The sequence below is a fragment of the Vigna umbellata genome, chromosome 3 (assembly GCF_029865625.1).
Source record: "Vigna umbellata cultivar VRB3 chromosome 3, Vumbellata_1.0, whole genome shotgun sequence".
Taxonomy (NCBI): domain Eukaryota; kingdom Viridiplantae; phylum Streptophyta; class Magnoliopsida; order Fabales; family Fabaceae; genus Vigna; species Vigna umbellata.
The window spans coordinates 1,012,764-1,029,252 of record NC_142167.1 but is presented as its reverse complement, the minus strand read 5'-3'; the positions used below and the strand labels follow the sequence as shown (position 1 = coordinate 1,029,252).

General features: G+C 37.6%; 2 protein-coding genes across 7 annotated transcripts; one reads left to right on the top strand and one right to left on the bottom strand.

The window, feature by feature from the left end:
- Positions 1 to 2,162: 2,162 nt before the first annotated feature.
- Positions 2,163 to 13,699, bottom strand: LOC148201368 (uncharacterized). Of its 6 annotated transcripts, none has more exons than XM_088109298.1 (11): positions 13,480 to 13,699; positions 13,300 to 13,398; positions 12,378 to 12,476; positions 12,084 to 12,126; positions 6,612 to 6,890; positions 6,498 to 6,528; positions 6,375 to 6,388; positions 6,242 to 6,292; positions 4,357 to 4,426; positions 2,606 to 2,675; positions 2,163 to 2,515 (listed from the first exon to the last, which is right to left on the bottom strand). In XM_088109298.1, the coding sequence occupies exons 5-11, from the start codon at positions 6,813 to 6,815 to the stop codon at positions 2,440 to 2,442; spliced, it is 516 nt and encodes a 171-aa protein (XP_087965424.1). In that variant the 5' UTR covers positions 6,816 to 6,890; positions 12,084 to 12,126; positions 12,378 to 12,476; positions 13,300 to 13,398; positions 13,480 to 13,699; the 3' UTR covers positions 2,163 to 2,439. The 6 variants fall into 6 exon arrangements, with proteins under 6 accessions (XP_087965424.1, XP_087965426.1, XP_087965422.1 ...); XM_088109300.1 differs by having other exon boundaries at positions 12,096 to 12,126; XM_088109296.1 differs by lacking the exon at positions 12,084 to 12,126 and adding an exon at positions 6,999 to 7,150.
- A 426-nt stretch (positions 13,700 to 14,125) lies between these two features.
- Positions 14,126 to 15,912, top strand: LOC148201367 (plant-specific TFIIB-related protein PTF2-like). The gene has a single exon (XM_088108781.1). It carries the CDS (start codon positions 14,155 to 14,157, stop codon positions 15,742 to 15,744), a length of 1,590 nt encoding a protein of 529 aa, XP_087964907.1. The 5' UTR covers positions 14,126 to 14,154; the 3' UTR covers positions 15,745 to 15,912.
- Positions 15,913 to 16,489: the final 577 nt, after the last annotated feature.

Here is a 16,489-nt window from a genome sequence, read left to right as displayed (position 1 = left end):
AGTAGCTCCGCTGACTCGGCTGACCAGGAAGGATCAACCGTTCGCTTGGACCGATCGGTGTGAAGAGAGTTTCCAAGAGTTGAAGAAGTTAACGAGCGCCCCAGTGTTAGTCATTCCTGACACGGCCAAACCTTTCGAAGTATATTGCGATGCATCTCATCAAGGTTTGGGTTGTGTACTTATGCAAGAGAAAAAGGTGGTCGCATACGCTTCTCGGCAACTGAAGGTCCACGAGAAGAACTATCCGACGCACGACCTGGAATTGGCAGCGGTCGTCTTCGCGCTGAAGATTTGGAGGCACTACTTGTATGGATCAACTTTCCAAGTCTTCAGTGATCACAAGAGCCTCAAGTACCTCTTTGATCAGAAGGAGTTGAACATGAGACAGAGGAGGTGGCTTGAGTTCCTAAAGGATTATGATTTTGAATGGGAGAAGTAGTAAGATTGCATGGGATCCCAAAATCCATCATGACCGACAGAGACCCATTATTCTTGAGCATGTTCTGGAATGAATTGTTCAAAAGCCAGGGGACGCAGCTGAAAATGAGCACCGCATATCACCCAGAAAAGGACGGGCAGACGGAAGTGGTGAACCGTATTCTGGAAGGGTATCAGGTGTTTCTGTTCAGAGCAGCCTCGAGGTTGGATGATAGTGCTATCATGGGCGGAGTTTTGGTATAACACGAGTTACCAAGGAGCAATAAGGTGCACACCTTTTGAGGTTGTCTACGGGAGAGCGCCTCCTTCTTTGCACAGATTCATTCCTGGTGAATCTTTGGTAGAGACCGTGAATCAAGAACTTCAAACCAGAGACGAAGCTCTGAAACAGTTGAGGTTCCATTTGGAACGCGCGCAAGATCTTATGGTGCAACAAGCTAATAAAAAGAGACGGGTCGCGAATGTGAATGTGGGGGACTGGGTGTATTTGAAGATACGACCCCATAGACAAACCTCAATGCCAACCAGACTCCACCCAAAGCTGTCAGCAAGGTATTTTGGACCTTTTCGGGTGATTCAGAAGGTGGGGGAGACAGCTTGTAAATTGCAGTTCCCAGAGACAGCTCGAATCCATCCGGTATTTCATGTTTCACAGGTGAAGAAGGCAGTAGGAGAGCACCAGGTGGAGAAGGACCTACCGCCTGATCTGCAGGCAGAAGGGCCTTCGTTTTGGCCCGTGAATGTTTTGGGAAGGAGGCAGCGGACAGAAGAAGGAGGAAGCGTGCCGCAACTGCTAGTGGAGTGGCAACAAGGAGGACCAGAAGGGGCCACCTGGGAAGATGAAATAACCATCCGAGAACAGTACCCCGATTTCAACCTTGGGGACAAGGTTGATGATCAAGGGGAGGGTATTGATAGGGATAAGAATAAGAAAGGATGTGTAGTTTATGAGAGAAGAAATAGGAGGAAATGAATATAACAAACTGTAACAAACTAACAGTTAGGACAGTTTTGGTGAGATTGTAAGATTGTATAAATAGAGGCTGAGAAGAAGGGATTGGGAGATTTTTGATTGCTTAGTTGCTTACGGGTTTATACCTGTGGAAGAGGGTTATGCCTCTGCGGTTGATTGTACATATATTATACTTGTGAATAACATTCAGACTTCTCTTTCTTTCTTTCTTTCTTTGTTTCTTGGGGGAGGAAGGGAGTCTTGAAAGTGGGTTCCCAATTTAGGAACCCAACAAAAACTGTATGAGAAAAGGAGTCAGGTAGAGGAGAGAGTGGGGGGAAAATAGAAAGGGCAGGAGGTATGCGAGGAGTAAAGAAAGGTGATTCAACAACTGATTGAGAAGAGTAGACTTAAAGGAGAACGGATGGAACGGTAGTGTATATTCTAGAATTACTGTTAGTTGGGTAGCTTTATGATGAATTAGGGAACTTTTGCTGCATGTAGGTGATTATCTATACATTTTTCATATAAATACAGCAGTGAACAAGGGGTGAAACAAGAATAAAACTAATGATAGTGATATAGCATGTGATTGAAGTAATGGAACAAATTTTAAATGCCATGCATCATGGCGGCATTCAGATTTCAAACACCCTAGCAGATATACATAGTTGTTACAAAGCTATAGAATGCGCACACTGAACAATAACATCAACAACTGATTATCTAAGACTCTAAGTTAATGAGGAAGTTGACAATTGGTAGCCGGGGAAACACTTGAAAGACAATCATCACTCAAATTCATTACAAAGCAATTGAACAATGAATTTGATTAGAAAAACAAAACAAAAGAAATGTAATTGCCAATAATCCATAAAAATGATAAATTAAAAAAACAATTGACACATTTGTAGGTTATTGAAAAAAACATGTTATCATAGCATCCTTTCCAGCATGATATGAGCACTAAGCGCAATTGACAAGTTAAAAATGTTCAACATTAATTGATCGAAAAAGAGCAGATATCAAGGGTTGAGGAGTGTTAGCTTTTATCCACCTCGTAGATACAAACAGTCCTTGCTGAACAAGTCCTTTGAAACTTCCATTTGATCCAGTGAGTCAGGGCTGATCACAAATACAAAGAGAAACAAATTAATAATTAAGCTTACTAAGAATTTATAACCCCCAATTAGAACGAACACTGTAAAAACTCACTCCATCAAAACTACAGTTCCTTCATGATCCATGCACATAAACATGAAAGTCTTCTCCTGAACGTAGACCCCTGAAACAATTAGCGATTTGTAAGTGCAGGAAAGGATTACAAGCCCATTATCTCAAGGCTTGATGTACCCTACCGGACACTGATTGGAAAAGGCAGATATTGCTCAACATCTTTCCATTTAAATTAAAAGAATGGAAAATGTACACAGGCTTCATATAGGTTATTGGATCTAAGAACAAAGACACACTGCTGGTCCTCATCAAAATCTAGATTTATTCTGAATATGTAGAGCTTTATCTCTGATTTGGTTACACTTGAAAAGAGAATGAATTTAATTATTATCATTGTTGATATATATTGTATTGTATAATTGTACTTTTAGTTTTTGGGCTTTTATGTGCTGGTCTGTTTGCTCCTTATATAGGACATTTGGTGTAATAGAAACTTGACACAATGGAGTAATATTTTCATCTCTACATTTTCTCTCCCAAATTTAACAATCATTTATGTCTATTACATACCTTACACCTATTTGTAGCAATCTAATCTTCCAAAAAAGGAAAATAAGGAAACAATATACTGAAAATAAACTAGAAGATTCTAAAGATATTTTCTCTAATTAGGAAGATTTTCCTCTAATTACAACACTCTCTGATAGCATAAAGCTAAAAAGAAGAAGTTTTGATGATGTCTCAAAGTCAAGTCTTAAGTGCTCTTGTTGCAAGAAGATCTTCATGAAGACTTGTTTTGTGTTAAAGCTTTTGTAATTTAGTAGATTCATGTATAGGATGTGGTTTATCTTTGATTCTATGTATTGTTAGACTTAGGTTGCATTAAAATTTGTTTTGAATTAGAAAATGATATCGAAGCCAATCCTAATGGAAGTTGTTGGGCCTATTAAACTATTATCGAACCACCCATAAATATCTATTAGCACACTTGAAATGCCAAGTCCTCAACATGGGTGTGTGTGTTAGAGATCCTAAATGGATTAGAGATATGATCAAATTATAATATATAAACCTTACAAGTGGGTTTGGAAGGGCTGAATTAGGCCTAAATTCACTTTACAAGAACTGTAGTTACCCGGATTGGAATGATTTCCGTCTATGTAATTCTAGTGCTCTATCTAGTTTATGGAAAGTAAAATATACAAAGCATTTTCCCGAGGGAGAGAAAGAGTTGTAGAGAAGAGAGAAGGGGAAAAATAAAGAAAGAACACTTTCGTTATATTGATTTACCAAATCTCACACAGAATAAAAGATAGTACCATCCTCCTAAGGACTTCCCTCCAACAAAAATTTTCCCCTCTTGCAACCAACTTACTCCTCCAATTACAAACTAACCAATTACCTTCTTCTCTTCTACCTCTCCAACTATGAAAGATAATTACCTACTTCTAACAATTTAAAGTGCCCAACAACCCCTTAGACGTGAATATTCTAAGTACTCTCCAGAAACGTATCAATGTCATCTCCTAAATGTTCAACATTGTCCTCAAGGAAAGGATTGGAGATTCCCCTACCAAATGCATCCATGAATGTTTTTCATTAAATTGCTTTGCAACATAAATATTAGGCAATCTTGGACGTAACAAAAGGTTATGAACAATGGTACCAGACAGCAAGAAGTTACTAACAATGGTATCAATATTAACAAAACAACTAAATCAACAAACTTTGCACAATGATTATATTACTCAGAGATTTGCATTTGACATGTTACATATACAAGTACATACTTTCAATATTGTCATCAGTACCCATTCTTTGTGTTATCTTGTTTCCCTGACCAATGTCACGAAGCTCCACCTATTATCAACAAACTAGTATTTGTTACAAATGTAGTTGATTGAGAGAGTCCCGAGTAACAACATACAACTTTAACTGATAACAAGAGCATTAGTAAGATCTCCTTTAATTGTTGTATTTCCTTAATAAAGATTGACAGACAGGTGGTATCATCTAAATACAAGACAAGGGCTTCTCCGTTTTCAGTTTTTACGGAACCATGTAATAAGTTTCTAAAAACACCAAATAAGAAATAGTTAGGACAAAAAATTCAAACCCTAAATGTACACCCTCTAAAGAAAACATTACTTGATAACATCTATTACTAGGTAGATCTCATTCGTGCTTTTGCACACTGTTAGTTGTTGTAGGAAGTTCAGTAAACTTGTTTGTAGCAAATTAGTGGAGAAATGGTTGCATTATCATTCGAAACAACTACCAGCCAATGTCTCATCAGTTTCTACAAATTGTATAGCTCAATTATAGAGAAAATAGCAGAATACTTAGATTCTCAAATCAAACTTTGTTGTTACTCCTTGATCACTCTCTTTCACTTTCTCACCTTGCAACCAAATCAAATCATAAGAATATTTGGGATTTTGTATAACATCTATAGTAAGGTCATGAAAAAAATATTAGTTTATCATTTAACAGTGTATCGAAGTAAGTTTGTCCATTACCACTTTGTTGGTTTTTCGATACAGTCCAAGTGAGTTTGTAAATAGCAAACAGCGTATATACACATGCATTTTAACATGTGGATTCAAGCCAGTAAATTTACAGATAAATAAATCAAGATGAGTCATAATATAGAATTTTGGTACGAAAGATGAAAGAAACAGGAAGACAAGAAGAGGGGAAAAGGGAAGAACACAATATAGAGGATAGAGAGAAGAGGAGAGAAACAGAGGTAAAGGAAACTTTGCTCTGCACTTGACTATCATTTCAATCTATCTACATTCAGTCTAGATTCAGTTGTCTAGAATACAACAGTCTAACTTATTTACTGACAGCTACCAAATAGCTATGAAAGAAAGTAGCTGCCAAACTAAAATATTGTCTTATTTGCATTTACATATCAAACATATATGCTTTTATTATGGATAATAATAACTTGTTAGGGTCCAGAAATCTTAACTCATAAAACAAGTTATTTAACTATGATTAAATAAGTAAATTGTTACCATCTACACAACTAGTTTTCTATTCACTTTGTTCACCACTTTTCTAATATGTGAAGATAAATAAGAAAATTGTCAAATTACTGATGAAAATTTTCCTCTACCAAATAGGATATGCAGTATAAAATTAAGGCATACTATATTTTGCACCAAGGAGTTGATTTTGTGTGTCAAGAAAAATCTTAAAGAGAGTGCAGAAAAATGAGGAAAGCAGGTTTCCTGGACACAATGGCCAAAAAACTTCCCATTAGTTACCTTTAGAAATATATACGATAGTAATTCCTTCAAAAGACAAATAACATGATAGCATTCACTACACCAATACTATTTTCCTAATTTAAGGCATATTCAACATAGTACACTATTCCATTCCCAAGGACATATTTGAACAAGTTTCACCGTATGTCCTTCCTGGAGAGAAAAACAAAAAGAAAAAAAATGAAATTATGTTCTCCATAAGCTAAAATTAGCTCATGTACAAGTTAAAAATAATAATTAAAAGAAGCTAGAAAGTGCTTATACAATGCATTTTAGCTTATGTAAAAGTTCGTCCAAAAGTAAATAAAGATAAGCATGCTCATTAATAAAATTATGGAACAAGTATGCATTTAGGGAGGGTCAGTATGACAAAAAAAGAGGAAAACTTAGGACAAACCTTGATTGTGGCTTTTCCTCTTCCTTCATGAGAGTGATCTACTTTAAGAACCTGAAGAGGTTTGCATTACAAAAGAAAGTGTGGGATAACAAGATTCAATGGAATAAATTGATTGAGTAGTAGTATTAAGTACCTCGTAAATGCGCCCTGGAAGCAAGCACGACCAACACAATAAGAATGCAAAATGAATCTGTTAGAAAGCATACATGTCGAATTGAAACCATAGTAAAATTCAATAACCGAAGAGCAAAGGAACCTTGTTTTCCAATGATATTTCCAACTCTAATCTGCACCGCAAAAGACAGTGAAGAAGCACCTATAAAATTTGACCAAAAGCCCAATAAAATAGTCAAATTTAAAAGATGCATACATCAGAGCCAGATACTTTGATTCCCCGACGTTGAGAGGAAGACCACGGAGATGTGAACAAGTTGGTTGCGGTGGAGGAAGCACGAGACGGTGCTGATAGTGAGAAAAAATTCAATGGTGTCCGAAAATAAGAATACAAATATGAAGAGAGCCTGATAAGAGATCTGTTGTCGGAATTGGAAAGCATCAGCCGCATAGTTTGCATTCTCTAACTGTTGTTGGGTCAATTTTATTTCGGAACAAGCTGAAGCTCTTTGCGTTACTTAAAAGCTAGATATACCTGGATTCACCAGTACATTTAACCAAAACATTAATACATGTCAGTTTTTCACTTCCAAAAGCCCCACACACATAGCAAAAATAAAGAACAGAGCAACACAAAAATCACCAAGGGTATACACAGAATAACCATTCCAGTTAAGGAATAAAAGGGTGAATAACACGCAGCTAAGTGATTTCTGCACAGATGAATTGGTTTGAGAAAGCGGCTTTGGCAGCGGCAAACAGAGAAGTGGATTTTTGGATCTCCGGAGTAGTATACTGGCAGAAATTCCCAAATTCACACTGTCACGGATTATTGGAAAAAACCATATATTTTAAAACTTTTTATAATGCAAAAATGTATTTTTTAAAAACTTTAAAATTTAAAGTTAGGAAAACAATGTTTAATTAATAACTAAATAACTTCAAATTACATTATAATATGCTTGAATCTAGGTTTAAATTGAGAATCTACTTTGATTTAATTTAGGAACTTTCATATGATTAAATGGTTTTTACTATCAATTGAGAATGTACTTTGGTTGGTAGTAATAATTTCAACTATAATCAATTGAGAATTTACTTTGATTGATTAACTTTTAACTTGGTTAGGAGATTTAAGAATAGACATGATTAAACACAATAGAATTTGATTGAGAATGTACTTTGATTGAATTTATTGTGAATAATCTAGAAAGGTTTTGCATTTGATTGAGAATTTACTTTGGTTAAATGCATGATCGTCCTCAAATTAATTGAGAATGTACTTTAATTAATTTGAAACTTAAACAATAATCAAAACAATTATCCGTGAATAACCGATGACGAATCTATCTTGGAAAAGCAGTGGAATTAGCCTATTTAATCATAATTGTTCTTAAGTTTATTATTTGTTCTTTAAACATTCTCCAAACATCATTTTTATTCATAAGCATTGCATAGCATAAGAGTCAGATATTCAAAAGCAATTCCGTGTTCGTTGGGAGACGACTCAGGGTTACTTTAACCCTATCTACTTTATTGAATACTACTTGACAATACTGAAGTTGCCTTGAAAAGTAGTATTAATTTGATAGCTTCAACGACAACTTATCAAAGGGTTTGGGAATGCATGTGAAATAAAGCTTAGTGTTAGGGGCATTTGCTTTTGGGGTTTGTGCAATATATTCTACCTTCGACTACCCGTGACTTCAATTAACTAACTAAATACTTGTACAATATGTTATTCCTCATAGAAATAGCATAAACTATACTATTTGGTTGCTGTTTGTTGAGCATGTAAATGAGTCACATTCACAACACTTTATCCATAAATCACATTGTAGGAGAAGATATTATGTGTGTTGTGAAATTATAGCTTTAGCACTTCTATTGCACACGACTTAAGTATGTTCAATGAATCTGAAGGATTGCATGTGACTAGCTAAATTCTAATGAATTTATTACATCTATTGAGGTTACTGTTTTAATTGATTTTGACAAGAAATTATGTTATCTATTGAGCTTACTCGCCGCCACCCTGTCAAAGATGGTACCCCCGTTCCGTTCTCCAAATTGCACCACCACTGCCCCCTTCAGACCTTCCCAAGAACGATTCTTGGCTTTCTCCTTCCAGGCTCTGAACCAGTAGCCAGCGCTCCCCTCCATACTGATGTCAGCTAGGCGCACCTTTTCCTCCTCTGCCACCCCTTGCAACTCGAAGAACGTCTCTGCCTTAGAGACCCACCCCAACGGATCAAACCCTTCGAAAGTGGGTAGTTCTACCCTTTTTCCCCCGTTAGGTTGGACGTCTCTTCGGTCTTCATCCAGTTCCTCCTCTGAGCATTCCCTTCTCCTCTGATTCTCGTTAACAGAATGTTGATCTTCATCTACAGACCCTGGACTGCCTTCTAATCCCTTTTCCTGGGTCCACACCCTTCCTCCAAGAACTCGCAAGAGTTCTCTAGTTTCCTGCCGCATTTCTTGCATTTTTTTTTTCATTCTGCTAGCTCCCTTTTCTGTTCGCTGATCCTCCTTTCCCAAGAATTGTCTCTTCCTTCCATCACGCTCCTTTCCCCAAGAATCCGACACCCCTCTCCAAATGGGAATCCGGCAGTTTCTCGATTACTTCTTGATCCTTCACCCCCACTCCGATCCGGCAGGTCGGACCACTTTGTTAGGGATTCGGGAAGGAATTCCTAACAAGCTCTCTCTCTATCTCAAACAAAACAACAGCTTAACCTCCTCCACCTGGTGCTAAGACCGGTCAACACATACAAACTACACAACTGGCTAACTGAAACAATAAAGGGTCCTATAATATAGGCCTTTTCCCGCCCCCTCACTTAACTGATTAACAGTTAAGTGTTCTATTTTCCTTTTCTCCTTTCCTATACTCTCTAAGTCCTAACAGACCATCTCCCATCAAGGATGGTCTCCCATGGCCAACCCATTGCTTCAACCAATCTTTTAGAAATAAAGTTATGTGATGCTTCACTATTGATCAAAATAAACAGATGCAACTTACGTACCTTTCCTTTAAATTTAAGAGTTCGAGGCAACTCTATTTCTTTAGCTCCAAGATTGAGCAAACTCAAGGCACTACGCTCACCATCTGTGTCTCCCTCTTCTCTCTCATATGCATTTCTTGTCATCACATTCCATCTGGAATTTCATCACCCACCAATATGACCCTGAGCTGTTTCACGGGGCATTGGTGCATAAAGTTGTAAAGTCCACCACATTTAAACACAACCCTCTCTTTCGCCTATCCAACAAGTCCTGATAGGCTAAATGCCTTTTTCCCCTATCTATAGGCCCACTTCTATTATTTTCACCTGATTCTCCTATTGTGTTTGGACCAACCCCATTAACCCCTTCACTAGTCCCATGGTTTCTAGGAGCAATGCGACCTGAGATATTTGAACTAGTCTTGTAACTCGAATAGCTTCCCATACGTGTTTCTTCTTTCCCATGCCATCCTCTGTTCTTATTCACAAAGTCCATGTCAATGGCTCTTGCTACATTCATCATTCTTGCTCTCCTAAGTTGACTTACAACATGCAATTCGGGCTGTAATTTCTTTATGCAAACTGTGAATATAGGTAGTTCAATCTTTTTCACTGTTTGTCTAAATTCATCAAGCTCCTCTCCTTCTAAGGACTCAAGCCAATCTAATACTAGTGGTCTCCTTCTTCTACTTCGTATCTTTTGTCTTTTTAGGCCCGATAGAGCTCTCTCCCTCCATGTGAGGGATTTTCTCCCAGCTATGAGTCATCAATTTCACTGACTTCGATTGGTTTATTGTAGCCTCCTTACTCATCATCTCTATCATTCACTGATTTTCAATTGCTTGGAATCGTATCTCCTCCATGACAACTCTCATTCATTCCAGTTCTCCCTCAACAATCTCAACCCGAGCCTCCATGACTATTGTATTTTCTGGTTCCCCTTATTTCACCTTACTTCCTTTCTTCTTTGGTGACATTCACCGAGAAAGAGATATTTGGTAGGTCGGACCAAATATTACAAACTCCACACATCAAAAGCAAGAAAAAAAAGAAAGAAATGAAGCAAACACAAATCTTTGTATTATTTTGTTAATGAAAGCATAATATAGAAGGATAACAAATCTCACTGGGCCAGAGCTATGCTCCTCTAGAGCAACACAAGCGGTTCCTCCCATTTTTACCAAAATCCCTCTCTCCCTTAACTAACAGCAAAACCGAATACAAATAGGATTTCCATTCACCCAAATATCCTTCTCTCTCATCTAACTGCTCTGCCCCTAAGTCATGCCACCTCAACCATTCGATTCTTCTTTCTCACATACACTTTTCCTCGTCTTGTCTTACTACCTTCATGGCCTAGTGGTTCATGGAGCCCACTCATTCTTTAGGCCTCATCAAGGGCCCATTGGCCTCATGGGAGCCTACAAGTGATCTTATTTAGAGAAGGCCAGAGAAAAATGGAGGTATAGTGCATTGCAACATTTGACATTAAATCAGAGCACACTCCTTGCATATGGCATTATGGGTAGTGTTAACAACTAAACCGTCTTATAGGAACAATGAAATCATTATCTTTATATTTTTTTCTCAAAGAAGGGATAAAAATCAAATCGGTTGAACTGGCAATGGCAAATATACAGAAGCATCAATGCAATGAATGATGATGAGTAGCAACTTGTTAGTGATAGGATGGCAAGAGAAAAGAGACCATAAATAAAATTTATTATGTACTTGATAATGTCTAATTCAAGTCTCATTCAAAAAACAAAAATTTAAACTTCCTTAATTTCCTTCATTTCAGTTTTACATAATGGCCTTGTCCTGAACTTCTTCAACTTCAAGTTTCAGACTTAAGTCCAACCACTGCACCCCTTTCTCCCAATACATTATTTTTTTGTTTAACACCACTTCTAATTTCTTACATACAACAAATTAATTGTCAGCATTATCCATTTATTTAGCATAATTTTAAACTAATCAAAACTAAAGTTTCCCCAAAGTGAAACACAAAAAGATGGCATACCAATGTAGCCCCTAAGCAACCACTCAAACTGATGTCAACAACACATTTATACATTTGAAGAGCAAAAACATACGAATCTTGAACCACCTAGGCAAAACCCCTACAGTATAACAAATGAGATCATATTTTCCAAGAAATTCAAAGTTCCTAAGAGGAATACTCCCCACTGTCTTAATTTAAAATTTAAGTTATATTTTAAACAAGATCTAATGCAAAATTATTACTTGTCTAGGATCACCCTGGTCACATGTAATTGAGTGTTGTTAAAACTCTTCTGTAAATTGAAAATCTTGAATTTATGTCACATGAATATTCTTGGGGATCATGCACACATGGTGGTCCAGGACCATATACTAATTTTTCAGTCTAAAAGGTTGTATTTAACCAGACAATGCATTAGTGGAGTTGGTGTAGCACACTCACAAGAATACATAACAAGTCCTTACATTTTAGAGAAACCAAAACATTAAGTAGCCAGAAATGTTCAAGCCACGACACTCACTTATTTTACCAAGACACCAAACCTACCTTCATAAGGAAAGTTAACAAAAATGTAATAGACTAATATAATAATAGAAAGATATAACATCTCCACCACATACATGTGTCTTCTAAATTACTCACTAAAAAGATCAGATAATATTATCTGTTGGAATAAGCATTAGAAAGTAGTTGTATTGGGAAAATACCAGTACCGTACCTATCTTCGTACCTAAGTATGTATGATTGATCTTTCACCGTCCCTATACACATTGTATCATAATACTATCAATATAAATATGAGATCATACGAGGAGAGTTTTCAAGCTCTCTCAGTTCAATCTTAAATATAGTCTCTTTTATTTATCTCAACTTTATCTTACCATAGTTAAGGAACCTAAAAAGTGAACTAACCAAAAATTTCAGTAACTTAATTATAATATTGTTTTTACAAAGACACGAAAACCATGCCAGTTACCTAACTATTAGACTCAATAGAAGAATCTTAAGTTACCTGCTTTTGGTTCCAATCATATATGGATTCTTCAGTACCAACGGAAGGAGCAAACTGGAGCAACATATAACCTTCCCTAGACACCTCAAACGCCCCAGACTGCAAAAACAAACACCAAAGCCTTCTGCCATAACTAAGCATTTCACTCACTCACGTTAAAACGGCTTTGTTACCAAAGTAGGCAAAAATGTGGTATTTATTACCAAAGTAGGCAAAAATTGACTAAAAGTGAAGTCGTGGGGGGTCCAAACAACTTCAAATGAAGAAGTCGTGACCCCCCTGCACGACTTCACACTGTTCATAGCAACAGTGTTGAAGTCGTGCACCCCAAAAACGACTTCTGGGTCCTGTAATCGATTACCATTTTTTGGTAATCGATTACACAATGTTGAAATCCTGACCCCTGCAAGACTGAAAATGGACGAGCGTTCACTGAAAATGGACGAGCGTCCACTTCTCCTGCCGAGCGTCCACTGAGCGCATCTCGACGACGCTCGTCCAGGCAGAGAGAACGCTCGTCCAGAAAGCTAAGAGGACGTTCGTCCATCTAGCTAAGTGGACGCTCGGCAGGAGAAGTGGACGCTCGTCCATTTTCAGTGAACGCTCGTCCATTTTCAGTCTTGCAGGGGTCAGGATTTCAACATTGTGTAATCGATTACCAAAAAATGGTAATCGATTACAGGACCCAGAAGTCGTTTTTGGGGTGCACGACTTCAACACTGTTGCTATGAACAGTGTGAAGTCGTGCAGGAGGGGCACGACTTCTTCATTTGAAGTCGTTTGGGCCCCTCACGACTTCCCCATTTTCGTAAATTTGGTTGAATTTGCCCATTTTGGTAATATTATAGGCAAATATGCCTAGTTTGGTGCAAAAACCCGTTAAAAGACACAAAACACCAGAAACTCAGATATCAGAGCATACAGCTTTTGATTCAAATTCCGGAGGTTTAGGAGTCAAGGTGAGCACACCCTCCTGTATAAACAGAGTAATCTGCATACACCCTTTGCGGCAATTCTGCAACTGAAAACACAAACACCCATTATTCCACTCCGAGTTTTCAAAGAAAAATGATAAATTTTGGAGTTAAGTTGAAGAGTAAACCCGAAGGATATTGAGGCAGTGGTGGGAAGGGTTCCACGATATTGGAGTGGTTGCATCTGACAGAGAGTGAAGTTGGAAAAATGAAAGAAAAGTTCTTGTTCAAAGGAACAATGAATATGCGAGGAACAAAAGAGAGGAAGGGTAGTGAGAGGTGCTTTAAGGGGAGGGAGTGAACAATGTGGAACATCTTCGTCTCGTTAATCTACTTCCTAGTCTTCTTATCTACTTCCTAGAGTCTTCTTAGCTGAAACACACATATATATATTTAAATTAAACCCACATATTTATATTATATTATATTTTATTTTATATAAATATGTATAATTATAGTAATTATAAATATCATATAATTATATAAAATTTTAATTTTATAAATTAGAATAATTATATAAATACTATACTATTATAATATTATTTATCATATAATAATATAATATTTGTGTATAAAATATTAATTTATTGATAAATTATATATAATAATCATCTTGAATAGAATTATATTTATAAAATATATTTTTAATAGCTTGAATAATGTTATTTTTTACATTAATTAAATAAAATATAATTAAGTTTTAAAGACAATATGTTGTTTATAAATAACTTTGCTAGATTGAAAAGGGCTTATATATACTCAATCTAATTAAATTTGTAAAACTCTTTGGAACGAGGGGTTTCATGTCTCCTTCTTCTTGCAGCTACTGTGACAAAACCTCATTCCTCCGCGACGATGAGTCTGGTGCGTTGATATGTTCTTCTTGCGGTTGCATTCAGCAATTCGACCAATTTGAAGCCCAAATCGGCGGCATCGATGGTCCCCAGGGTACTTTCATCCATGTGGGCACCGCCGGTTCCGGCAGCGTATACTCTTATAGAGAGAGGAAACACTTTACCGCAAAAAGCATCATCGAGGAAGTAACCTACAGTCTAGGGTTATCTTCCAAGAACAGCGACGTTAGGAGCATGGTGTACACCATAACCGATGGTGAGTTTGGCCAGGGTGAGTGGTTCCGCGTGCTCATCGGCGCTTGCGCGTATGTTGTCATGCGGAGGGAGGACCGACCCTTGCCCATGGCGGAGATTGCCTCCACGGTGGGGTGCGACATCTATGAAATCGGTAAGATGATTCAGCGTGTTGTTGATTTTTTGGATCTGAGACCTGATTTTCCGGAGTTTGACATTGTGCATTCGTTGGAAAGAACAATTAAAAATTCGAGTGTTTTTTCCTCTGTTGAGAGCGGTGTGATTGAGAAGATGCGGAAACAGGGGGTGTTTTTGATTCAATGTGCGGTGAAGTGGTTTTTGAGCACCGGCCGCCGGCCCCTTCCGCTGGTGGTGGCGGTCTTGGTGTTTGTGGCGGAGTTGAATGGGGTCGTGGTGGTGATGGAGGAATTGGCTAAGGAAGTTCATGCTACGGTTTCAACTTGTAGGCTAAGATATAAGGAGTTGCTTGAGACGCTTGTGAAGGCTGCGCAGGTGTTGCCTTGGGGTAAGGATGTTACTGTTAAAAACATTGTTAAGAATGCGCCTTTGGTGATTCGGTATATGGAGAGGAAGGTTATGTTGAATCCTGGGGAGACTCAGGAGAAGAGGAAGGGTCTTGATCGAGCTGCGGTAGACTTGGAGGATGTGGTTGCTGAATGCTTGAGACATGACAATGAATTTGAATACGGCGTTGATGGCGTGACTTCGCGTAAGGATTTACAGTATTTTTCGTTGGAGAGTAAAAGGGATGCTGACAGAATGCAGATTTCCACTGAATGCTTGTCTGTGATGTATAAGAAGTTTTTAGATCAAAATCGTTGTGCTGAGCCATTGCGAGGGAGCGGGAATGCTCGGAAAAGGATTATTTTTCAATTTGATATTCTGGAGTGTAGGGAGTGGTGGGATGGAAAATCTGAATTGAGCAAGAAGCTTATGCTTAAAGAACTAATGGAGAAGGATGTTGGTGTGGATACAATGCCGCCATCGTTTGTCAATGGGCAATTGAAATGTAAAATGAGGAAGGAGAAAATCAATGCTGCTAAGTTGCGGATAAAACGAATTATGCATCCAGTAGATGCTAATCTAGGTGATGTTTCTGTCCCTTTAGATAGCTCTTGTCCTGAAAGAAGGAGGAAGAGAAAAGGAATGGTAGTGGACGATCTTGATTGGGAAGACCTCATTATTGAGACCCTTGTTCTTCATCAAGTAAAAGATGAAGAAATTGAGAAGGGGCATTACAATACCTTACTGGATCTACATGTGTTCAACTCTGGCATTGTATAAGCGGTTCAGATATAGAGGCATCCTGTGAGAAATTTCAGATAAATTTATCGTAATTGTCAGTTAACATTTTGTCCAAGACAACCATCTAGAGCAGATTTTTTTGTTGCTGCAAGTTTTGTACGAACATCTTTTTTTGTACATACATGATGATTCAGGGACCTTAATGTACATACATGATATCAGGATACAATGATGATTCTATATACAGGACAACCACAACACCTCACATATCACTTTCATCCATCTCACCCTGAGATGTCCAATTCATCATTTAAATTTGCAGTCATATTATCACAGTAATTTAACATATCACATGCATTCACATACTTTCACATAAATCACATCACAGTATACATTCCAAACATTTTGCACACTAACACTATTTGACCGAATAACACTATTTGACCGAACACTATTTACTGCACTATTAGGTCGAACACTGTTTTGAAACGAACTCTAAGAGACCGAACGTTATCAAACCGAACACTGTGAGGTCGAACACTGTTTGGACGAGCACTTATAAACCGAACACTATCACGTCTAATACTATTAAGTCAAATACTGTTTGGACGAACGCTTATAGGCTGAACACTCTCGGATCGAACACTGTGATAACCAGGAAAAAATTATCTTGGAATGATGTTTCCCTTTTAAAAACTAAGTACTTGTTCAATTCCCAAATGCTAACAATTCATAATGTGTGTGTCCCCTTACATCCTCCTATTTATCTATCTAAATAACCCTC

Bases quoted from the DNA above. Each gene is read 5' to 3' on its own strand.
- LOC148201368 (XM_088109298.1), bottom strand. From the start codon at position 6,815: ATGCAAACTATGCGGCTGATGCTTTCCAATTCCGACAACAGATCTCTT. The intron at 2,676-4,356 runs GTATGTACTTGT...TAATTGTTTCAG, and splicing joins TACTGATGACAATATTGAAA to GGGTCTACGTTCAGGAGAAG. The intron at 2,516-2,605 runs GTGAGTTTTTAC...ATTTGTGATCAG, and splicing joins GGAACTGTAGTTTTGATGGA to CCCTGACTCACTGGATCAAA.
- LOC148201367 (XM_088108781.1), top strand. From the start codon at position 14,155: ATGTCTCCTTCTTCTTGCAGCTACTGTGACAAAACCTCATTCCTCCGC.